We start from the raw sequence: 25,299 nt of genomic DNA, 5'->3' as shown, positions 1-25,299 counted from the left end.
ATCAGCCAAGGAAGAATGCTCCAGAACAACATGAAGAGCTCCCTTTTCCAGAGACTAAGCATGCTGCCTAGACAGTGAATGTGGTTTTAGACTCTGAGCTCCTGCATGGCATAGATGCCACTGAATTTATGACTAGCCTCACTGAAACCATATTTGAAGTAAAATTTCCAAAGAGGCTAATTTATGTACAACTGAAAATGTCTAAAAGCAAAACTATCTGGAAACCTAGTTTCTACTAAAGTAAAAAAACAGGTTTAATCCTGCTTTCAGTAAAGTTAATGAGAGTTTTGATGCTCAGTTGCATGGCAGCAAATAGGGTTACCATGTAGACCCTCTTCTCTCCCCCCCCCCAAAACCCCCAAACATGCTTGATCTTGGGTGGGGGGAGAAGGACCGTCCAGGAGGGGGCGGGGCTGGCAGGAGGGATTCGGGGGCAGGGGAGATTCGGGGGCTGCGGGGCTGGCTGGGAGGAGGGGGGGCAGGAAGCAGAGCTGGGGGGGATTGGGGACTGGGGAGGCTGGATGGGAGGAGGGGGGGCCGGAGGAAGGGGGGCAGGAAGCAGAGCTGGTGGGGTGGGGGAAGCGTGCAGCCACTAGCCACAGCAGGAGTCCAACAGGCCGTGCCCCTGGCAGGCACTCCCTCTAGTTGCTAGTAGAACCCGGGTGGGGATGGGGGGGGAGTGGCTTGGAGCTACTCCCCCTGCCCGGTTTCTGCACTCAACCAGAGGCTCCCAGCTGGGAGGCGGGGCCGCAATTAGCACTGGGAGCCTCTAGTTGTATGCAGAAGCTGGGCGGGGGGAGTGGCTAGGAGTCCCAGCTGCTGGCCCCGCCCTTCCCCACCCCGCCTGGCTTTTGCACGCAACCACAGGACTCCCAGCGCCAATTGCGGCCCCGCCTCCTAGTCGCTCCGCGGCCCCTGCCAGACTTCCCAGCTGGAAATTCAGAAAATACCGGACATTACACATGTCCGGTATTTTCTGATTTTTTTTCTACCGGGCAGAGAGCACAAATACCAGACTGTCCGGTAGAAAACCGGATGCCTGGCAAGGCAAGATCAGGCTTGTTTTGTTTCAAGTTTTCCACACTGTGGGATAAGTGATGGAATTTTTTCATTATGTGCCATACAGATTAATAAATTATAACTTTTGAATGAAAATGGTGGTTCGCTGACTGAATAAAGATCAGTGTTATCAATGTTAGGCACCTAAATCTATACCTGGCACCTCAGTGACTGTGGCCTGATGTTACAGAAGCTCTGCAATTCTTGATAATTACATGTGCTCAGCACCTCCAAAAATCAGACCATCGTTAACTGAATACAGTTAGTCTTCTGATTGCTAAACAAGTCTATGTTCTTCATGTAATGATTTACCTCTTACTAAATTATGTTGACTTTTCTTGTAGGCTCCAGAGATTACCAAAATATATACTTCTAGAAAATGTTAAGGGATTTGAAACATCTTCTGCCAGGTATGGTCTGATCATTTTTAACTAGCAACAGCATTGGAAGTTAAGTTAAAAGGGTGCACTAGTTTCAGGTTAAAATACTATTTTAGTTTTACAATCAATTTTTTGTGCTCGGGGGACTTTAATGAAAAGTTATTGATTTCTTCCAATAGATACACTAATATAATATAGTTGCTAGACAGTACAAGTTGATGTGCATCATTATTGCATTTTCATCACTTCTTTTGTCATCTTGTTTCATTCAGGCAAGATCTATAATAATTTTCAAATAACAATATTATCCTACAACATAGGGAGTTGGGTGCAGCTCTTACAGCTTTTACTGGGGTTCCAGTAGAGGAGTAAGAGCTAGCTGAAAGCCTTGTATTCATACCTGGCTTGACTGCTGGCACTTGGTGTGACCTCATCAGGCAATTAGTTGGCAATTAGTTGGAAATCATTTTTACTTTTCATTTTGAAAGGTAGGCTATAGGTACACGACAGCTTAAATTAACATCTCACTTAAGGGTGTGAATTACACTCCCCTGATATTAACTTATGTCAACTTAAGCACTGGTGCAGATGGTATTATGTTGGCAGGAGAGCTGCATCTGCTGCCATATCCACCTCCACTTTTGGAGGTTGGAGTAATTAAGCTGATGGGAGAGCTATCTCTCCATATGTTATACGCTATTCTCAGTAAGCAACCTTCCATTTTAATAGTCTCCTTAAAATATACAGAGTAGACTTTTATAAGTCCCCCATGTTAAGACACCAATTTTTGCGAATCCCATACTTGATCACGTCAAATTGTCTTTCCTTTATTGTACTTGAGAAGTAATTAAATAGACAAGCTCGGCAGTTAGCATAGGCTGATACAGAAGTATCCGCTCATGAATCAACTAAATTATAGGAGTTTTAATATCCTACTTCTAATCCAGCGCTTGTAATCAATTTTGCAATCCACATCTAATGAGAATGTGTTTTCTATGGATTGGACAGCATGTTGTAAAGTGCTTTTGAAAGACAGGATACTTTTTCTGAAGAATGTTTGTGCCAGATTAGTTGTGGTCATTCCATGAAAGTCTTTTTTGTGATTTTTTTTTTCCTTGCTCAGCTAGAGCGACTCTATTCTTTGCATCCTTTCCTAAAACTTAAATGCATGACTGTAGTTGGATGTATGCAAATATGCAAACCTGTGTTTGAGTATTCTAGTGTGTCTGCTGACTGTTCTAGTAACTATAGTATTGCATTTAATGGATCTTTACTTAGGAACTAGAGTATATTGCCCACTATATCTAATCACATATGGACAGTAATTAGCTTTACTTTTTCACTATCAGAGTCATACTTGTGGAAACACTAGAGAAGTGTGGATTTAAATATCAAGAATTCCTCTTGTCTCCAACATGCGTGAGTATTAAGAATCTTAGAATTCATCAAACTGTACTTAAAAGTAAATGAGGTACAGTATTTGGAAAGAATTTCACATACTGGAAGATAGGATGATGTCAGTTCTTTGGACATTCATCTGGTCTTGGTGATGCCATCTGACTTTGCTTTGGATTAGCTCATGATATTCATATATTTATCCTGCTTATCCTTGCTTGAAATGCTAATGGATACTTCTTAAATCAATATGTTTTGCTTGTCCAAGATGTACTGGATCAGGCCAGTACTGTGTAGCATGTGAATCTCTATCTTTGAGATACAGGGACATCCTTCATTGTGACATCTCTTATCTAATTTCCTTGTTCATGTGATTGAACATGTCCCTTTGCTTCTTCATTGTGACAGATAACAAGCACTATGATTGTCATAAATATTGTTAAAGACATTTCAGTTTCTCTCTCACGTCCCACCTTACATAAAAAAATGTTAAACTTGTCTATTGATTTTCAGACAACAGTCAGAATAAACCTGAGAAAAATCAAGTATTTCTCTTGCTTGAAAAAAAAAAATAGGTAGGAAAAGTTGATCAGAGGTACAGTAAGTCACTGGGAAGTGTGTGCACCACATACCGCATCTCTGCATACTACAAACATGCAAAAATTTAGATTGTACAATACATGAAAATTACCTGTACTGCAAACTCTTTACTACAGACTGATGTAGAGATTTCTTCATAGGCACATTTGAAAATATTATTTAATTCTAGTTTAAAATAGCATTAGTGTAGGGTAATGTTGCTTAATGTTAACCACTTTGAAGTGGTAAACATTTAAAGTGCTAAATATTGTATTAATACAATATTTTTGTGACAATGCAGACTGCTTTGATTCTGTGTATCTGGTGGACTGATTGTTTTATGGGGTTTTGTTTACAGCTTGGCATTCCCAATTCCAGGCTGCGATATTTTCTTATTGCAAAGTTTCAGTCAGAGCAGTTTCCCTTTCAAGCTCCTGGTCAGGTGAGTTTCATTGCTATTCCTTGGCTGCTCTTTGTTTCGAGGAGACTGATGGCTAAATCTTCATATGTGCATAGCTTATGCTCAGCTACAGTGTGTGCGCAAATAAAATGGCTGTAAGCTACCATTCCTTTTTTCCTGATTCTGGTCTCATTAAGGAGTGAAATGACTCCTTCTGGCTTAGATAGCTTGTAGTTCTTAGGAACAATTTTGCTGACTCAGAAGAGACTAACATATTGGGCACTAGCCTCTCTGCTCCCCTCCTCAGGCATCTTTTCTTGGAAGAATAAAGGGTGCAGCCATGCCCACTAGGTCCCTTAGAGATAGAAAATGGGTAACCACCCATAACCTTTGGAGATCTCCATAGGGGAGAGAGTGGCCAACAAAGTCCCAGAATTTTTGGTGAAGAGTGGAGATGAACTGCTTCCCAGTCCCAGAAGACTGAAAGATAATGGCAAATTACAAGCATCTGGAGGGGGACATAGGCATGTGTTAAAAGAGGCAGGAAACTCATCAGAGGTTCACAAACATTTTAGCAAATCTGGTGAGTCTCTAGTTACTAGCCAAGCCTCTAACCAAGCAACTTTTTCCTGGTCCTAGCTTTCTTTATGATGATTTAACACAACTGTTCCTTCCCTTGTTTATGGCAAGATCCAAATTCCTTAAACTGGCTGTGTACATATACAAAGCATATAAAAGTTAGCGCTTCATACTTTCAAATTCTTGATTGCTGAAGAGGGAGAATCAAGTCTTATTTTATACTGGACAGCTCTGTATGACTTCCCAAACATTGCTACATGGACTTCTCTTGGCAGTTGACTGGTACAGTACTAGTATAGTGTTTTAATCATTTGTATATTTCATTCTGTGCTAGATATTGGAAAATTTCCCAGATCAGGAGCCAAAAACTTCAGAGAATCACAGAATCACTTCAGGCTTGGGAAAAGAGAGCTGCTTTGAGCTGCCCAAAGAGAAGAACATTGGACCAAACTCTTGTTCTGATGGTGGCGACGGACAGTATTCGCAGAAAGAAGCAGTCATTTTTAAACTTGAAACAGCAAAAGAAATGGAACGAAAGCAGAGCCAGGACCATGACCTCTCTCTTCAAATGCTAAAAGAGTTCCTTGAAGCGGACAGAGAAGAAATAAGTCGGTACTTCTTGTCACCAAAGGCCTTATTACGTTATGCTTTCCTGTTAGACATTGTGACACCCACGTGCAGGAGGTCCACGTGCTTCACAAAAGGGTGAGTCTCCAGGAGCACCCATTGAGGGACTTTATCCAGACCTGTTAAACGCAAACATTTTTTCATAGTTGCCTTAAAAGCTGAAAGCTGCGTTCTGTCAGAAAGCAAGACACTACTGTAACAAATTTCTTTTTATTGCATGCTATGCTTACTGATTCTACAGAATATGAGCATGAGAATCACTCTGGCAGAACATCATGTGCCCAGCCCAAAAAAAGCATTCACAAAGACAATAACATTTGTATGGTGACCTTCAGAGAAGCTTAATTACCCCTGGCAGAAATATTGTTTCAGTAGACTGCTGGGAAAACTAATGCGCTAATTAATTTATTTATATTACTTACTGAAGTTATAAAGATTGTATAACTGCTCCTTTCCTCCTTAAAACTGTCACTAATGTACATTTAATTGATGTTGTAAACGTGGAGCTAAATCTTCAGTTAATGCAAGTGGCTGAAGTCAGTAGCACTATGTACATTCACACCATGTAAGGATCTGGTCATATATTCCTTATTTACAACAATTAATTATGTTTTTAATGTAGAGATGCACAAATGACAGCTTATCTGTTTGCTTGTATAGTAGCTTCCTAATTTGTACTCTGCATTTCTAAGGCAGGATCTTGTAAAATGCTGTCTTTTTTTGTTGTTGTTTGTTTTTTAATTCCCAGTGACATTAAAGCTAGTTAGGAATGTTTTATTTAAGAGTTGGGGTTTTAATTCATTGAAATTAAAACTTTACACCGGAAAGGGTCAATTTTAAGAAATGTATTGACTCAAATATTTTTTTAAAGTTTTGAAATTATCAAATAGTTTGACTTTTCTCAAGTAAACGCATCTGGTTCTATAGTTTAACAGAAGGTTTTATAAGCTGAATATGGAAAAAGTGAATAAAGAAGAGTTATTTACTTGTTCTCATAACACAAGAACTAGGGGCCACCAGATGAAATTAATAAGTAGCAGGTTTAAAACAAACAAAGGAAGTACTTCTTTACACAATACATACTCAACCTGTGGAACTCCTTGCCAGAGGATGTTGTAAAGGCCAAGACTATAACAGGGTGAAAAAAGAGTTAGATAAATTCATGGAGGACAGGTCCATCATTGGCTATTAGCCAGGATGTACAGGTGTAGTGTTGCCAGCCTTTGCTTGTCCAAAGCTGGGAATGGGTGACAGAGAATGGATCACTTGATGATTGCCTGTTCTATTCACTCCCTCTGGGCCACCTGGCAATGGCCAATGTCAGAAGACCGGATACTGGGCTAGATGGACCTTTGGTCAGACCTGGTATGGCCAGGGTTACCAGCTGTCCAGTTTTGAACTGGACAGTCCAGTATTTGAGCTTTCTGTTTGGGAAACAAATTGAGAAAATATAAATGTCCAGTATTTTCTAAATAAGATGTAATGTAGATTGTGGTGTAATGTCAAGTGTGTCCGGCATTTTTGTTGAAACCATCTGGCAACCCTAAGTATGGCCATTCTTATGTTCTAAGCTAATAGGGCAAAAATATTTTAAATAAATTATGGTCAATCAAAATGTTTTAAAATTATCAACATAAAATCTGTTAGTTCACCTAAACTTCTTTTTTCAGATTTTCTGTTTGGGAGCATTTTTTAAGATTGACTTTTTTCTGTTCAGAGCAGGACATTTTTTTTGACGTCTTAAATTGTTATGGGACAGGAAGATCATATTCTTCCAGCTCTAATTGACATGAGCACCAATAAAAGTTGAGGGAAATATTGGATGCACTCTGTATCTCCCCAGACTGGGCCTGTTACTAGCACACTTGGTTAAACACCCTGGGACAAACTTCTTCCTGGTGTTATTCTAGACATACCATTGCAATAGCAACAAAGATAAATTTGGCTCATTATGCATTGGTTTTACATTATAGGAAGGCTCAAAAATAGGAACAGTGGCCAGCCTGTTGAAGTCCTTTAATTTAGTTCTGGAACAGCTAGGTTTGGGAATAACCCAGAGTACTCTAGCCCTCCTTGATGTTGAGTCGGATTGTGGATTGGGCTTGTTGACTGAGTGTGCAAGTGTACAGAATTTGACAAGCAGCATAGGCTGTTGTACAGACAGTGAGAGGGAGGTTACTGAAGGAAGTTAGTGTAGAGGAAGCTGCCTTTAAGGTCACAAAGGAATACTTTATTTCTAGACAAAGAATAGGTTGTCTAGATCAAACTAAGACATTTCAAGAAGCTTACATCCATAAAGAGAAGAACAAAACAATAAAATTTCAGTAAAGTAAAAAGTTAGAACATGATTTTCTAGCCCAGTAGCTGCTTTCCATATAAGAACTGAAAAGTAATCAACTGCCCAAGTTCTAATATGTTTTGTTTTGTTTACCAAAACTTCCCAAATGTCATTAAGTACTCAGCCTAAGTTAGGGTTATTGATTCATCTCTAGTAAGATGAACAGTAAGAAGAAACTGAGGTAGAGGGGTGTGTGTGTGTGTGTGTGTGTGTGTGTGTGTACGTACGCGCGCATGGGGGAGGGGCTCCGTCTCTGCGCTTCTGGAAGGGGCGGGGCCTCAGGCAGAAGGGGCACGGCTTGGTCAGCCTGTGTTGCCCAGGCAGCCTGGTGCACACCCCTCCCTCAGAGCTGGCCAGAGCACACAGCAATTCTAAAGGGCCTGGGACTCTAGCTGTTGCCGCAGTAACAGTGGCAGAGATTGTCGGGGCAACTGCCCCATCTGCCTCCCCCCCCCTCCCTTGTCGACAGGTGTGCTAATAAGAAACCAATACTCTTTCAGAGTATTTACTTAAAATTACATTATATTGACTTATGTAGAGAAACCAAATCTTATAGCTTTTGGGCAGTTCCACCATACAAGATGATATGTATCATACTACCATATCATCCACAATTCCCTCAGCATGGGGAATTGCCTTTTTAAACTAGTGCCTTTTTATAATATTAAGGATGTATGCCAAAGATCACCTCCCAAAACAAAGATGTGAAGTATCATTTAGGAAATACTTGCAACTATTTCAGTTGTTTTGCCTCAGAAGTTTTTTGATAGTTTTTATTTATAAATGGAGGTACTTTGTACATACAGTACATTAGAATTCCTCTTTGTTACATGGGTTTCCTTGTGAAAACAAATATTTGTTGTTAATTTATTTTAAAAAAATCAATTTAAAACCATGTATTTAGTTTAATTACATCATAATCCATAAGTGTTGTTAGGGCCCTGACTCAGCACAGTATTTACATAGAAGCTTAACTTTAATCACATAAGCGGTTCTATTGACATCAGTAGGGCTTACTTGAATGCTGATGTACTTTGCTGGATCAGTACAAGAGTGCTCAGCTTCATGCAGGATTGAGCCCTCACAAGACTATTGCTCATCTGGGAAAAGTCCTTCCCTCACTCTCTCTCGCCCCCCACTGCTTTTTCCCTTTGTGGGATATGTAAAGCCTAAAACAAAAGACAGCTACCACAGTTTCTCAGTGCATCTGGATGGATTGAGTTAAGCATCAAGGAAGCTCTGCAAAGGATTCCACAACTGCGGCCTATACAATGGTGAGGAGTAGCATAAGGGGAGGGCATAGCTAGTGGTTGTGTGGAATAAATGCATCCAGAAGGATAAAGTAAATGGGTAGCTGGCTGTTTCTTAGAAGTTCACTGTGCAAAAGCCCATTTATTTCTTTTTCTAAATCCCGGTCTGTTCAGGACTTTTTGCTCAATAGCTAACATGCAACAGTGTATGTCTGCGACAGTCTGACAACCCTATAATTATATTTAAATGAGAGTCTTTAAGAGTCTTTAAGAGACTGTAAACATGTATTTACAGTGTAAACCACAAGGCTCCAAAGTAGCCAAAATATAGCTGACTAGCAGATGTACCCAGCATTGGGTACATTAACTGTAGTAATGGAGGGGGGGATAGGCGGGTTGGAAATTAAAAGGAAAATGTACATGCTTTATTTAAATGGTGTGACTGAGGGCAGGGGATGAAAGTGAAGGAGTTGAAGGCAGAGAGCTGGGAGAGTTGGGGGGCACCCAGGACAAGAAGTGGAGAGTGTGAGAGTGACAGGAGGAAGTGGGATCTCAAGGCACATGGTTTCATGGGTGTGGGGATTTAGGGCAGGAGAAGGAAGATGTGGCGGGGCTCTGGCGCAGGGGTTGGGAGGCAGGGGGAAGCTTGCTGAGGGTGGTGATGCCCCATTCAGCGGCTCCACTTGGGGGACTAGCCCTGGCCTCCAGTTTATCGGGGAGAGGCTCCACAGGCCAGCCCCAGTCTCCAGCTGCCCCTCCAGTCTATCTGAGGGTGTTAGGGCTCCAGCTGTTCCCTGGTCACTGCAGTGGCTCTAGCTACCTCCACCACAGCAGCTCTGGGGACTGATGCCCCCCTGCCTGCAGTGGCCCTCCACTGCCCTGCAGGTGGTCCGAGGATGGGTGGACCTCCAAAGGCCGGTCCTGGCCTCCAGCTTTGGCCCCCCGCACCGCTAGCCTACAACTGGAGTTAGGCCACAGTTCCCAGCCCTGGCATCTCCTTAGGGTAGAGGCTTCTCCTTGTGGTGGTTTTGGGGCAGCCACGGTTCCCAGCCCCCACCTCTCTTGGGGGGGGGGGCATCTCCGGGCTGGGGTCTGAGCTGCACTGTCTGTCTCTGGAGGTGGTTCTGGGAACCATGACAGCTGGGCTGATGGGAGGGGGTGGGCTGGTGGAACAGCACAGTGTGGGGTGAGGGGACCACTTATCCGGTCTGGTGACTGGCCACTTCTTCCTGGTGCGGCTGCTGCCAGTGGTCACTGCAGTATATCTTCCCCCTGTGCTCGCTGCCTCCAGTGGTGACTCTTGCAGTATAGCTCTCTGATCAGCCTCCTCCCATTTCGTATTTTGGAATACAATCCCATTCAGGCATTTTCTGTTTTCTTGACACAACTAAATCCTCACCTTACTTTAAGGTGGGATAAGAGGAAGTTGCATACCAAATTTGTTGGTGCTAGCTCTTACCATTTAAGAGGAGTTCTTGAACGAACAAAGACTTTCAGACAAACAGAGGGATGGACTCTTAGACAGGCAGATGCACTGTAAAATATATAGAGAGATAATATCAACTCTTACTATTATGTGCTAGATATTTATTGGTGTCTGTAAACAAAAAAGCAAGTAAAATATATTCAAATAATGACAAAAACTGACTGAATTTCTCCTCTACACGAGTGAAAATAAAAATTTTAGGCTCTTGCTAATGGTTTGTCCTCCTTTTGAGTAGAAAGAGCCAAATTTTCAAAAGTGGCCATCTTTATTTTGTATGCAAATATATGCTAAATTGGACAAATGCCCAAGTTGTATATCCATAAGCCCATTTGCACTTACAGTTGTATAATTTGTGTATGCAACTTAGGTGGTCATTTCTGAAGACATTATGCCTGAAATCCTTGACTGGCTGCACTATAGATTGTTACCATGGATATGTCTCCTGAGCACTGATGGGAGAATAATCTTCAAAGATTATTTTCAAAGGCTGGTATTGCAGGCCAGGGTTAGTTTTGTTACTAAGAAAGCCTTTGTGTAGCCTTTCCAGAAGACTGTTAGTGCCAGCAAATTAACCTCCATGCTTTTTTCCACTCATTAATATTGTAAAACCTAATAGAACTTTTCATGAATGATTTTTTTTGTTGTTGTTTCTAAGGTATGGACACTATGTGGAAGGTACAGGCTCTGTGTTGCAGACAGCAGAGGATGTGCAGGTACAGGATGCAATGTAAATCAATATGTACAATGGAAATGGATTAGTGTTAGTTTTTTGTCTTACTTGGCATAACTATTCTGGATTTATTGCAAGTGAAAATATCTTCAGGACTAAATCTTATAGTATAGACCTGTGAGCCTCGAGATCTGCAAGAATTTCTAATTTATTTACTATGAGTACCTAGATGGAGTATATTAGAGTCATGTCAAATGTGGGCATGCTTCAATTTTTTTATTCCTATAGTTATGCAGAATATTCACAATGAAATGTGAAAACCTTGTTCTGGGAGATAGATCTGTGGACAAGTCACAGTACAACAATTTTTGCCTCTGTAGCCATTTGTGGGCCAGTTTTTGCACACAGATGATGCTATTCTCCAGCAAAAAAATTCAAACAATGAAATCTCAATTTAAAAAAAAATGTCAAATGTGTTGTCAAAACATGTTTAATGCCTCAAATAGTGATATTTTAGAACAGAAAAAATAAAAAATGACAGGGTAGGCTTTTTTGATGAAATAATGGAAAAAGATAAACAGTTTTCACAGAACCTGTCGTAACTACATGGAGACTATATTTTTTTAATCCTAGGCCAGGATTTAAATAGTGTTTTGGGTGAAGGAATACAGGGTCAGAACATAGCGGAATATCAAAGCTGTTATGTTAAACAAATTATACATAGCATAATTTTAGTACAGGCTGTTAAGTTCTGTTTATTGAGAAATCGCTCTTCTCCAGGATTTGACAACAGTGTATTGCCCTGTGATGGTATATTTCAATATTTGTAGGGTTCTGACTTGATGAAAAAATGAGTACTCGTTCTTGTAAACTATAGTTGTTGAGATATTGGTTACAAAAATATAGTATATAAACTGTCCTTTTAAACCGAATACACAGTCATCTTGACTTCAACAATGCAATCACCTTCAATGTTGTGAAGATATGTTATGCTGTAATTTTATGTAGTCCTAGTTCATCATTCGTGCCTGTTGTTTTGTACTTTTCCCACAGCTAGAGTCTGTGTTTAAATCCATTGAGATGCTATCAGAAGAAGAGAAGCTTCTGAAATTGTCAACACTAAAACTGCGATATTTTACTCCTAGAGAAATAGCAAATCTCCATGGATTTCCTCCAGAATTTGGTACGTGCCTCTGAACTTCCCCCATCTCTTGTCTAATCTTCAGATTACAACCATAATTGCCAAGTTGACATTTTGAAGATGAATGTTCTCTTTTTGTGTGTTAGTGACTACATTTTTACTTTCTTTTAATCGTGGATTACTATTCTATTACTTGATTTTAATGATGGGTTATTATTTGATGGCAATTTTTCTAAACTTTCATCAGTTTTCCCTAGTTTGTAAGAACAAACCTATGTGTTGTTTAGCCAAATAGACTTATTTATGTAAACAGAGAAAAACAATGAGTTTCAAAATGAAAAGTTGTGGTATTATTAAAAAGGCAGTAAAGGGAGGTGCTCATATGATTTAAAGTTTTTGTTTCTTCTTATTTAGGATTATGTTTTGATTCTTTTGTTTCCAACTCATCAGATGCAGAAAGCTGTTCATCATCATAAGTCATGTTACCTTTTGACTTTAAAAAACAGATTTATTGGCAGACTTCACGTTCAGCTGTTAGAAAAGATAATTACAATGTAGAACATAAAAGACTAATTATTTTATTGCAGTCAATATTATAGGTCCCATAAGGTTAACCCGGCAACATTATCAAAACTGCTGCTTTTGTTCTGGCACCTGTGACTTACTTTCAGGAGGATGACATCAGCTTAGGCCGTAATGCTTTTCTCTTCCCTGTTCCCTCCTGTGGTTGATACAGAATGATAGGGATCGAGGTAGGAGAATGACTCAAAACAAGCCAACACTTGGGGCCAAATTCTCATTGATCATGTTACAGCTTTGCCAGTGCAGTGTAAAGGGACCATGGGGTAATGAGAATCAGTCTTTTAGTCTTTTGTGGAAAAACAGAAGGCAAGTAGAGTCTGCAATCTCTGGCAGTATGTATCACCAGGGGGCAACATCCTTAAAAAGCAAATGTCACTTAAATTGTGAAATGAGACCCAATATTGTGCAGCAAAACCCACCAAATTGTATTAGGCATTGATTCCTTGGTGATGATGGCTAGATTTAGGCTGAAGAAGTACAAAGTTGGAGATAATTTATTCAGGCTGGTAAGAGAGCAGGGTCTGGGAAAATGTGTCCAGTGTGGTCTGCCCCATGCAAGATAAAAGAAGCTCAAGAGCCATTGCTTTTAGCTGGCTTATAGGCATATAGCTATTTCTTAAACCTGTTAAATCCCAAGCCAAACACAGTAGATTGTTTGGGGGAATGTGACTGGGATTCCCAGAGGAGGAATTCAAGCACAAGTGAATGAGAATTTTGAGGTTAGTGGCTGCCCAAGGGTAGCTGCCAGGGAACTGGGCAGAATGGCTGGAGCTGGCAGGAGAATGCTTTTTACTACAATAGTGTGCATTCAGAGCCTTAATAACTGGCAGAGAAAGCTGAAACAGCTCCTGCAAGCCACCTCCTCCTGGGCATCTCTCCCTAGGATCAGCCTCTCTCCAGCTAGGAAAATTGGAAACTTGCTGGTACAGCACCTTATGGCAGCAATGACCATATCTCCTTCCAGCCAGAACTGACATCTTTGGGAGCTCAAATGCTGTCCCCCAACAGGGACCCTGGCTGCCTCCCACCCACCCATGGCTATGCCAGTGAAACTCAGTGGGAGTTATTCCATTGGGGCGTGGCTCAGACACAGTGTGGGAGGCACTTGTTATGTGTATTGCAGCTCTTGGCAATTGCACCAGGAAATGTTTTGCAAATTCCAATAGATCAGAAGAGCAGGAATAGACCCAGACTAATTTTGTCTTTGTACTATACATTGTTTTTGTTTTAGGCTTCCCTGACAAGATAACAGTGAAGCAACGCTACCGTCTCTTAGGAAACAGTCTCAATGTGCATGTAGTGGCTAAACTGATATCACTTCTGACTGGATGATTTTGAACTTGCAATTGATGGGTACTGTCTGATATTGGTCCTGCTAACTCAGAATGTACTTATTTTCCTTCTTTGAATAACTTAGTAAAAGTGGTAGCAGCTTTACAGAAATGATTGCTAACATTTAAATGTCCATGCAAAGTTATCTATCTGGAATAGATTTATTTTGCTGAACAACCGGAATATCTTGAGTGCCTTGTTTATGGGGGATTTGAACTGTTGGAGTGAACAATTACATTGTTAAAATTGGATTTGCCAATAATGTATTTATCCTTCTTAAAATTTATGTTTAGTTTCTAAAAGATAAACTGCAGCACTTGCTAGTAAAAACAAGTAAAACTGTCACTTCATCTTAAAAACAAATCTGTCTAGAAGCTGTTGTTCGGAACAAACGTACATGTGACAGTTATTTTAATAAAGTTCAGATAATGTGTTCTATGTGTAAGATATTTTCAGCTGTGAATATTAGCTCTTCTATTCTTAAAGGCAAAGGCTATTGTAAACATGTTCTGACAATTTATTGTGATTGATACGTTTTTACTACAGATGTCACTTTTTAAAAGTTGATAAGTTTTACATATATACACACACACACACACACACACACACACACACACACACGATGCCAAATCCATCTAATCTTTCTAGGTACTTGTGACACCAGCTCATAATCATGGTTGAGCCTGGTGTGATTTATTTTTCTTAGGGTACCAGTAAACACTTTGAGGTTATTATAACCCTGACACAGTTCTTGCTGATCATGTACTGCATTTTCTCACTGCTGCCTCTTCCACAACATGGCCTGAGTCTTCTGGAACATCCTCAGCCCAGAAAAAGCTTGGAAAACTCTATGGCTCTGTGGCCCATACAATTGGGCCACACGAGCAGCTGGGCAGGCAGTTTAGCCCCCCTTCTCCTGTGGATGTATCCAACACCGATGCCATCTTCATGGAAAATAGGGAAAGGAAGGAAATGGAATAGGGGCAGAAGACATGGAGTTTCCACTGTGTGTTTGATTTTACTGTTTGCACTTGTTCATGCACTTTATGTTCTGGAAAGATTCCGTTGTGATGGGTGCTTTGGTGTAGTAATGGCAGCAGACCGATTTGCCTGGTAGTGGGTGAATGTTGTATCATTTTAATACAAGTTATAAATAAAGGTTTTTATGTTATCAAGACAGTTGATTGCTATCATTGCAGCTCACCTTACAATCAGGTACAGAAATTGCTCACTTCATCACTTCCTTATCTGAATCCATACTGTTAAACATCCCCCACTTCCCTATTTCATAAGCTACCGGGCATTGTGCTTGGTAAATGTCAACACAATCAAGCCCCCTTGTTGATGGGGTGTTCATATCCCAGTTGCCCTGAAAGGATTCATAGGGGCTCAAAAGGAGGCTAATTAACCCCACAGGTCACAGCTGAGGGGAATCAGGTGGCTAAGTAACTAAGGTTGCCAACTGTCCAATTGTACAAACCCAGGCTCTGCCATCTGCTCACTCCATACCCTGCTTCTCTCCAATGTTCTATTTCACAGTGCAGGGAGGGGCAGGGAGTTGGGGTGCAAGAGGGGGTGTGGGTTCTGGGAGGGAGTTTGTGTGCAAGGTACAGACTCGGGGGGGGGGGCAGTTTGGCTGTGGGGTGTGGGATCTAGGCTGGGGCAGGTGATTGAGGTGCTGCAGGGGACAGGAGGTTAGCACTTACCCCAGGCAATGCAGCTCCTGGAGCTATGTATATCCCTCTGGCAGCATCTTCTTCTAGGCAGAGGTCCAAGGTTTCTCTGCTTGCTTCTGCCACAGGTACTGCTCCTGCAGCTCCCATTGGCCACAGTCCCCGGCCAATGGGAGCTGTGGAGTCACTGCTCCAGGTAGAGACAGCATGTGGAGACCCTTTCCCCCTCACAGGCTGCAGAGACGGTGCTGGCCACTGCCAGGAGTGGAGCAGAGTGAAAGCAGGTAAGGGAGCCTACTTTTGCTTCTCTGCCATGCAGGATGGTTAGTGCCCAAAAGCTACTGGTTTGCCTGAGGTAGTTTGCAGGTGTGATTCCAGGAGACTCCTGGCAAAATTGGGAGGGTTGGAAACCCTATAAGTAGACCCTTGAGGGAGGGAGAGAGTGAGCCCAGCTAAGGAGCAACAAGCTGGGCTGGTCTTACAAAGGGAAACTAGCAGAAGAGGGGGGTCGCTGGGAAATAGGCTGTAATCACTCTCCCGGAAGACAGTCTGCAGTAGCTGCCTGGGAGGAAGGAGTGGTGAGGCAGGCAGACTCAGAGAAGGGGAGTGCCACATGGGAAGGAAAGGGCAGTGAGATCCAAGAAGGAACCCATGTTGACTGCTGACCTCCAGTTTCCAGCTCAGGAAACATGTAGAGAGGGCAGGTCTCAGCTCCTGAAGACGTGGCACAATGTGGTGTAAATGCCCAGGATTGCCAAAGGAAGAAGTTAGTACACAAGAAGGGGAGAATGCAAATAGTGACCTGGCTGGAGGGCTGAGTCACAAACATGGAACAGCAACTCATGAAGCAAGAGAGGGACTGCAGGCAGACAGAAGTACAACTGTGGAAAGAGGTGTCAACAATTAAACTAATCCCCCAAATGACCAGGAGCTGACATCCAAGTGCTGAGTCGACCACCACATCTGATTCCCCCAAGATTTGAAGCCTCCCACAACGGATTACCCCTTTCTCTCCTGGCAGCACATTCACAGAGATGCTATTCTCCTTCTTCTGTTGGGCCAGGCAAGTCCACAGTGTGAGAACACAACATGCCGGACAGCTGTTGCCCAGCTGCATCCAGCTGTGGTGGCTGCTCTTTTTGGGTGAGGGTTCTGTTTTTGCTGCCCTTGCTGTCATAGGTGCATTCAGGGGGAAATGACTCCCCTCTGGCTTCATGAAGCTTGTGAAGGGCACAGCAAGCTGCAGTGATACAGACCGTATTGATGACACTGGCATCTGAACGGGACTGTAAAGCTCTCTAAAAGAATTTCAATCTGCCATTCAGCAACAGCTCTGCATTTGCTGAGAGTGTAATTAAACCTTTTGCTGGGGCCTTTGACATCAGGCAATAGTTTCATAAGCCAGGGCAAAAGAAATGCAGGGTCCCCTGAATAACTGTTGACAGTAATTCCATTTGTGACATTGTCATTTGGTGGGAATAGAGCCCCGGTCTTTCCATTAATGTTGGATTTAATCAGTGAAAATGCCCGGCATTGTGAACTTTCCCAGTGCATCCCACATTAACATTCATAAATTGATCTTTGTTCTATGAGGACTTGCATACCAATGGAGGGCTGTATCCTTTGCAGTTTAGGTACCTATGTACTCCATGAGGAGGACAAACTATGTTCACATAAGTCCCATCAATAGTCCTGGTATAGTTAGGAAACACCATTCTCTCAAAGCCAGTAGTTAATTCAGTAATATTATGTCTGCCACCCCTAGGTAACAGCTGCCTCAGATATTTCAACCACTTTACCCACAGTTGACTTTCCTACAGCAAATTGGTTGACAACTGACCTGTAGCAATCTGGGATAGTCAGCTTCCAGGGGGCTATTGCAGAAAGGCTAGCCTCATGGGTGTTTCTTTACACTGGGTGTCAGAGCAAGCTGCTCATAAAGTTCCAGAAATGTAGCTTTCTTCATGGGGAAAGTTCTGAGCCCACTGCTGGTCATCCCAGGTCTACATGGCCATGTGATTCCACCACTCTGTGCTTGTGCAACAGAATCACCAGTATATGTAGGGAGCATCAGCAGCTATATTGTATAAGTAGTATACTTGGTCAATGTGAGTCTGCCAATGTGGTACTCCTCTTGCTCCATTGTAACCTCTTTTGGGGGAAGGGAGGTGTGAGGCCAGAAAGTGCTGCTGAAATGTCCGTCCGTCCCCCCCCCCCCCCCCCCCCCCCCCCACAACCCGTGGAGACTCTGCCCATTTCTTGACGCAGGAGTGAAAGCACAAGCAAGCAAAATCCTTGAAAAAGGGCCTTCACCTTGTTTGCTCAACAGGCTGCGTAGGCAGGCTGGTCAAATGTCCTCTAATGTGCAGAGTGGCTAGTAAAGTTCTCATAGTGCACTATAGCCAAAGGGCTACCACAGTGATACCACAGTGACCTTGCTGGGGTGTGTGGGATATGTTTGGTTTGACTCAGTTCTGCATGCTGCGGTGTGGATGTCAGAGCCTCGGGTTTGAGCCTGGGTAAGAATTCTTAATGTAGCATTAAATTCAGGGTTGATGCTCAGGCTCCAGGTTCTCTAACATGGGTCAGCTACCTCCAGTCTCACTGATCCCGGGCTTCAGTTGCAGTGTAGATATATCATCTGAAGGCAGGGGCAGGGTGCTCTCGTGAAATGCTTTGGGCAGCTGAACTCTCCTCTTAGATGAGGATGAAATTGAGATCCATTGTTTTGTCATCTCTTGCAACAAAGTACAAGCAGGAGGACCCTCCGACATTCTCCTGGATTGCGTGCTATAGGGCAAGGAGTTTGTCCTATTTTGAAGAGAATTTGTTTTCTACCATAGTTTTTTCATCAGCTCTAGATAATGTGGTGATAGAATGTGTTAGAAATGTATCTGTCAACACTAACTGCTCTGTAATTGTACAGTGAAGAGAAAGTTAATCAGCAATAGGCTTTTACTGCTCCAAGTAAAGGGGATCTTTGTTCCTCTTTCAAGTGAACTATATGAGGACACACAAATATAGAAGCATTTATCTACGATTTATTTTTTAAACCATATGATTTAATAATACAAAGTGGAATGGCGTCAGGTAAGCTGCTAAAGCATCCCTGCCTGGCACATGGGGGATGGTTCACAGAGCTGGTGGCTGCAGGACGCACATGCCCGGCCCGGCTACTGCCACTGGTGTGTAGTCGGGGGGTGGGCCGAGCCTGGCCATGCAGGGCCCCGTAACTGCGGGGGGAAGGGCGCTGCTGGCCAGCGCTGTGGGGGTTAACGCGGCCCCCACCCCGGGCAGCTGCTGCAGGGTGGCAGCTGGGAGCTGCTGCAGCCCGTGATCCGGGAGCCTGGTGTGCTGCACCTGATGGAAGCTGTAAGGGGCACTGGGCGCCCCTTACAGCTGCCATCAGGTGCCCCCCATAGGTTGGTGCTCCGGGCAGCTGCCCAGCTAGCCCGTGCCTTAATCCGGCCCTGCTCCCAGGGATGGTATAAAGGTAAGTGACTGGAACTTGAAAGACCACTTTTATGGATGATGCACAAGAAGGATAAAGTCCAGTTCTTACTCAGCATTTTTGCTCTGCAGTGATAAATGAGTAAAACCAAGTTCACATTACTTGACTTAAGTCAGAAGGTCTGATTGAATATACACAGGGAGCAGATCCACAGAGGTGTAATCTTTACTTTTTAGTGTATAACCATACTTGAAGAAAAACTTGCCAATTCCCTTAGATAATGTCTAAGTTATCTGAACATTTTTATTTAATTTTCGGTAGTCAAGGAATTCTCTATACTCATCATAAAGAAAGTTAGGTAGCACTGCAGATAAAAAAGAAACTATTCTAGGCACTACAAGCACATATTTAAAAGCATGAATGAGTGTAACCAATGTGTTCTTTAAAGAGAATCTTGAATCCAGGTCTGGATTTTCCCAACATTTGGAGATACTTGAATGTGGGGTTGTCTCAGGGTCATATCAACTCTTGTAATTTCAGTGACAGCAACACATGAATAAAACAAATACAAAAGTCATAAATTGTTGCAATATCTCAATGATGAACTATTCATCGTCCGATTTCTCTATATTTCACAATATTGTCAGAGGTGCAAACTACTATTAAACATTTGAGTAAATTGGCCATCTTTATAAATAGTTACTTCCTTTTTTTATACATTTGTTTAAAGTCAAAATCCATTGAAAGTCTAATATATCTTGTTTCATAGATACTTGAAACCACTTAAGTGCTTTGTGGGTTTTGTGCACTGTCTTGAAAAATAGACTTTAATCAATAAAGATTCTATCTTATGCATTTGGGAAGGTGCATCCTGCACTGCTGGGTAGTTTCAGACAAACCATTTATCAAGTAAAACTACTCAGGAAAGGAATCTAGGGAAAATAATAGTGGAGTGCAAATGGGTAGGAATAAAGCTTAAAATGAATTGCAGTTACTGCATCAAATTCTGCCATCATTTCCCCCTTGCAAAAATAGATTTAGTAGTGTTAACATTTTAATTTTAAAAAAAGGGAGGTGGGAGGGGGACAAAGTGTTTCCCTGGTGAATATCTAGATTGACTAAGTAATCAATATACTCAGATAACATGAAATAACTAAATACAGTAAACTTCCAATAATCCGGCACCTTTAGGACCCAGGGGGTGCCGGATTATCAGATATGCCGGACTATCAGAAGGGGGGGCTATGAGGGGTCTGGAGTGGGGTGGGAGGGGATGCCACCCCAGACCCCTCATTGCCCCCCCTTACGATAGTCCGGCGCTGCCCCAGGCATCCCTGATTCAGCAGCTGCTGGTCAGTTTCAGCAGCAGCTGAATTGGGGATGCCTGCAATAGAGCAGCTGGGGTGCTGCCGGGTTGGTCCCGCAGCACCGAGGGGCGGCGCTACGGCACCAACCCAGCAGCACCCTAGCTGCTCTTGGGGACGCCTGGGACAGAGCAGCTGGGGTACTGCCCAGTTGATCCCGTAGCGCTGCCCCTCGGGGCTGCGGGACCAACCCGGCAGCACCCCAGCTGCTCTTTGGGATGCCTGGGGCAGAGCAGCTGGAGTGCTGCGTCCCCAAGAGCATCTGGGGTGCTGCCAGTTGGTCCCACAGCCCCGAGGGGCAGCGCTACGAGACCAACCCGGCAACACCCTAGCTGCTCTGCTCCCGGCTTCCCCGATTCAGCTGCTGGTCAGTTTACTTGATAAATGGGGGTGCCAGACCATCAGGAGTCCCGGAGCATTGGATGCCGGACTAATGGAGTTTTACTGTAGTGAATTGTGAAACTACAGCAGTCTAAAATACTCACATTATTTTGATAAATATTATATGTACTCCTGTTTATTTGATTGTCATGGGAGGTATTTCACGGTGTAACTGACTTATTTACATGTCTCCAGAAAGGGAATATAGTGACTTCAGATAGCCAGCCATCAGCACTTGAGAGAGTGCCTACTCTTTTCTCTTTGATAGTCTACCTCTGCCTGTGGTATGCCCACCAGATGGATTTGCTAACCTGCTCCTGGGTTCGCTTGTGGCCTTTGGTGGCCAGGCTGGCAGCTATCCTGCCATAGATGGCCACGTTCCTCTGTCTAGTGCAGAGATCATGGACGTTGGGGGCATCCCCCCCAAACCTGAATAAGGTCCATGATCTCCACCCTGGACCAGGAAGTTGCCCGCCTTCTCCAGCCCCTGGCATGCTCCTAGGAGCTGGCAGACTGCTTCTGGGGAGTGGTGGAGGGCTGGCTGCCAATGGCTTGCTGGCTCATGTTTTGGGGCCACGGCTGGCTCTGGGTTGGCAGGCTTGGAGCTGGCACAGGCACTTTGGCCAGGGTCTACACCTTTAATGGCTCCGGGGCTGGGGGAGAGGAGAGTAAGTTTTCCTGGTTGTGCCCAGAGTGGCCACCAGGGCTCCCTGAGAAGGGCTGGAAGCCCCATATTTCGAATTAAGTGTCTACACAGCACTTAATTCGAAATAGCTATTTCGAATTTGGCGTTACTCCTGGTAGAATAAGGTTTACCAAATTCGAATTAAGGGCTCTGCTATTTTGAATTAAATTCGAAATAGCGCTTTGCATGTATAGATGCTATTAAAGTTAATTCGAAATAACGGCTGTTATTTCGAATTAACTTTGCAGAGTAGACATTCTCTTACAGAATAATAATCATAATAAAGCAGAAGAGTGAAATGTGTTTGTGTGGAATTGCAGGTTAGTTGATCAGAAGGGGCCTGGTCCAACTTCATTTAAGACAAGGGAATTCTTTCCATGGACTTTCATGATACTATCATATCCATAGTGCAACAGGGCAATTATAGCAGTATTGAACCAATGTATCAGTTTCACATGGCTTATAGTAAACACATCCCTCGAGTTTTCTCACAGTTATGAACTGCTCCATTTTTAAACAGAAAAATGCATCTTAAATCACTTCTTAAATAAGAGCCTGCTCACCAAAAGAAAGCAAAAACATTTTCTTGGCTTCATGTTTTGGTCTATGCATAGAATTGATGCAAATATAAGATATTCTTAAGCTAAGCTACACTATGGAGGTTGGAAATAATACACATACATGATTAGTGCGTAAGCATCTCAAAAATCTGGTTGTATTTATATTTGAGTATTTCAGGTATTTATACTGTTGTCCAGTCAGGTTTCATTCTCTGTCGGGATTCAGGGTTGTTCCCATGGGTTCCTGACAGGTCCTCTACTCCATCTGTGATGATGAACTTTTGGCTGTGTGCGTGTGCTCCCGTCTAACCTGTTAACCCTGTGCACTTGCGTCAACATGACAGACTCCCGAGAGAGCCCCCAGAGACCACAAATCAGATGATTGAAATCACCTGAGCAGGTTTATTGCCAACTGACATATACTAACAGTTATCAGCAAACAAAATCACCACTGTGCCACTACACCTGATGTAAGGTGTGACAATGTGCTAACACCCATTAAGCACCATAGCGTCTCCTCTCCCCCCACAGTCAGTTAGCGATCACCCTTTGAGGTACACTTTTATACACATCTACACACATCTGACGTATCAGGTTGCCACTCTGTTATCTTGTTACCACCCTTCACCTTGCAGAGAAGCGGTGTGTGACAGGGTGATATGGCCCCGCACTTGCGCCCAGAACAGCGTGGACATACAGCCGGGACCGCAACTAGCGGGGCTTGGACGTGGGACGGGGGATGCACTCTGAGGCCAGAAGTGAAGGGGGCATGTCGGGCGTGAGGGAACGCCCCGTCACCGCTGCAAGGAACACCAAGGGGAACCAGAGGAGAAGGGGAGATCGCCCCTGAGACACAGGACGAAACCCCGAGGGGAGAGGAAAGGAGGAGGAATGGGAGAAAGGACGGGATGGACACTGGATTGGGCGAGAATGAGTCCGACGTTAGCGTCCCTGGAAGAGGCGGCTGGGAAGACTCAGCAGTAGGACTCCCGGAGGGGGGAACAGGCAGAAAGGAAGTAGCCCAGGACAGGTACAGGAGTTGCGAGCCCGTGGACTGGTGATTTGTGTGCAACAGCCCTACCAGTCGAGACAGGAACAAGGAGTCCCTATGTCCTTAGGGTCCTGGGCTGAGACTCGGAGAATGGGAAGGCCCGAGTCTCCTTTTCCCACCTGAACCCTCCCCATTAGGTCTGGATCTCATTTCCGGCAGGTGAGAGTGGTACATAGCACCAGGAGCGGCGAGAAGTCCGTACGGGGCCCCCTTCCCTGCAGGGCTTGGCTTGGGTGGGGGCCCTGGATAGGGCAAAAGCAAATAGGTGGTCGGGGAGAAGTCCCAAATAAGGACTTGGACCCCGTGATGCCCTAATAGGGGGTCTACTTACTATTCTTCATGCTGTCAACTTCGACCCAGTCCTGAACCTAGGTCAGTATGTACATCAGTTTTTCAGGAGTCGGTTGGTACCAAGGCATTTTTCATTGAGATGTTTTGCTATTTCCCTCTGGCTCACAGCCTGTACTTGATCCTTATACCTGCTGCCTCCCCATGTTCTTCCATGCTCAACCTAACTTACACAATCATACAATTATCAATAAGGCCTCTTTCCTGGTTGCCATGTTACTGAACCGAAGTCTTGCTGACTAGATTCCAGGCCGGTTGCTGTTTTTATGCTACAGGCCTTTATTTAGGCCTGCTGATTTTATGTTAAAGACCCTCAACTTACTACACATACATTTAAAAAAATACAAAGTCCTATTTAACTTATAATAAACTTCAGAAAAGAAAAATGAATAGACCTATTGTAAAACATGTGGCATTTCAGCTATGTGCTGATCTCGCTTACACTCTTCAGCTTACAGTACTATTAATTAGTTATGATAGCACCTAAGGATCTGAGATCTGTGTTAGTCATTTTACAAACACATGAAAAAAGATGGCCCCTGTCCCAATGTTCTTACAGTCTACCAGTCAGATTGAATCCTGTCAATTAACAAGCTGGAAATTAAGAAATAGATGGATGGATGGGGCCCTGTGAAGTTCTAGGGTTGTAATTGCAGAAGGTTGAAATAAAAAATGGAGGTTGTAAGACATCTGAGGGCATGTCGACACTACGGTATTATTTCGAAATAAGGTGAGCATCTATACAGCAAGCCCATTATTTTGAAATAATTTCGAAATGATGGGCTAATTATTCTGAAATCTGTAACCCTCATTTCATGAGGAGTAAGACCTAGTTCGAAATAGATATTTTGAGAGTTTTTATTCTGCAATAGCTCATTTTGAAATAAGCGCATAGTATAGATGTACCTTGAGAAAATAAATCCAGCGTGTTAGAAATATGGATTAATTAAACCAGGACAGGTGGAAGAAGGCCTCTGTGATGGAAAAGAGACAATCATAAACCTGATTTGAAGTAAGGTATTAAAGAGGAAATGGAAATAAGAATCAACAAAATGGAGATACTAGGCAATCAAGAAAGAAATACCAGTAAGAGAAAAAATAAAAACATAACACTTTAAGATAAAGACAGAAAAGGCAATGAGTTCCATAAATGTATCCAAGGAAAGAGAAAAGCAACAACCTAAGAAACACCAGAGGTTCATAAAGGGTAGTTGGAGGAGTAGATACAGCCAGCCACTCTGGAGACCACAGCCCCTTCTAAAGGTAAGTGCACAGTTGATCATGGACCTCTTCTGGGTATCAGAGAAGCAGGGGATTAAGTAGAAGGCAAAACTCACCTGTTCAACAAACAAAAATGTCCATATTTTTTATAAGGTGCATTACAGGTTTGCTGGTATATCCTGGGTTCCAGACTAACTTTTGAGTCATGTGTTTTTAACCTTTGGGATCATGGCTATGGCTCAGGAGAAGGGTCTGGAAGATTTTTTTTTTTTTTTTTGTAACATGAAGCCACAGTATGAAAAAGTGGAAAGTAGCAACTCTAAGTATTTCAGGGTGTGTTGTATAAACCACTGAAAAGATTGATTTATATTTTTCTACTATATTAATAGTAATACCTCTCTTTATGACCTTGGTATGGCCATTTTTTAATATTGGAATATAGTTTCAGCACCATGTTATAAAAAGGAGATTGCTAGAGAGAATCCAGGACAGAGAAGATAAGATTAGAAGGCATGACCCTTGTTGAGGGGTTAAAGGAAATGAATAAGTACTGTTTGGAGAAAAGTTAGCCACAGAGTGGAGTGATAACTGTTTGCAAATATTTGGAAAGCAACATCAAGGGGACTAATGGATTTTCCCCGATGTTAAACAGCAAAACAACAAATAATGGCTTGAAAAAAGGAAAAAAAATCCTGGGTAAAAAACCAGTGGTATATACATATGTATCTTTTCATTAAAAATTAACAG

At 43.0% G+C, this 25,299-nt stretch overlaps 1 protein-coding gene across 7 annotated transcripts in view; it reads left to right on the top strand.

The window, feature by feature from the left end:
- Window positions 1-25,299, top strand: part of LOC102443731 (tRNA (cytosine(38)-C(5))-methyltransferase) — a 277,295-nt gene that overhangs the window by 21,560 nt on the left and 230,436 nt on the right. For 2 of the 7 annotated variants that reach the window (XM_075922458.1, XM_075922457.1), the window contains 7 exons: window positions 1,404-1,469; window positions 2,789-2,858; window positions 3,772-3,855; window positions 4,727-5,097; window positions 10,749-10,806; window positions 11,817-11,946; window positions 13,718-15,324. In XM_075922458.1, coding sequence (XP_075778573.1) covers window positions 1,404-1,469; window positions 2,789-2,858; window positions 3,772-3,855; window positions 4,727-5,097; window positions 10,749-10,806; window positions 11,817-11,946; window positions 13,718-13,818 — 880 coding nt within the window. In that variant the 3' untranslated portion in view covers window positions 13,819-15,324. Of the gene's footprint in view, window positions 1-1,403; window positions 1,470-2,788; window positions 2,859-3,771; window positions 3,856-4,726; window positions 5,098-10,748; window positions 10,807-11,814; window positions 11,947-13,717; window positions 15,325-25,299 lie in introns of those variants that run through there. The other 5 variants (XM_075922455.1, XM_006119492.4, XM_075922456.1 and 2 more) reach the window with 4 other exon arrangements.

This window comes from Pelodiscus sinensis, chromosome 2, assembly GCF_049634645.1.
Source record: "Pelodiscus sinensis isolate JC-2024 chromosome 2, ASM4963464v1, whole genome shotgun sequence".
NCBI classification, from domain to species: domain Eukaryota; kingdom Metazoa; phylum Chordata; order Testudines; family Trionychidae; genus Pelodiscus; species Pelodiscus sinensis.
The sequence above is the reverse complement of the archived record's forward strand: the minus strand, read 5'-3'. Positions and strand labels throughout refer to the sequence as shown.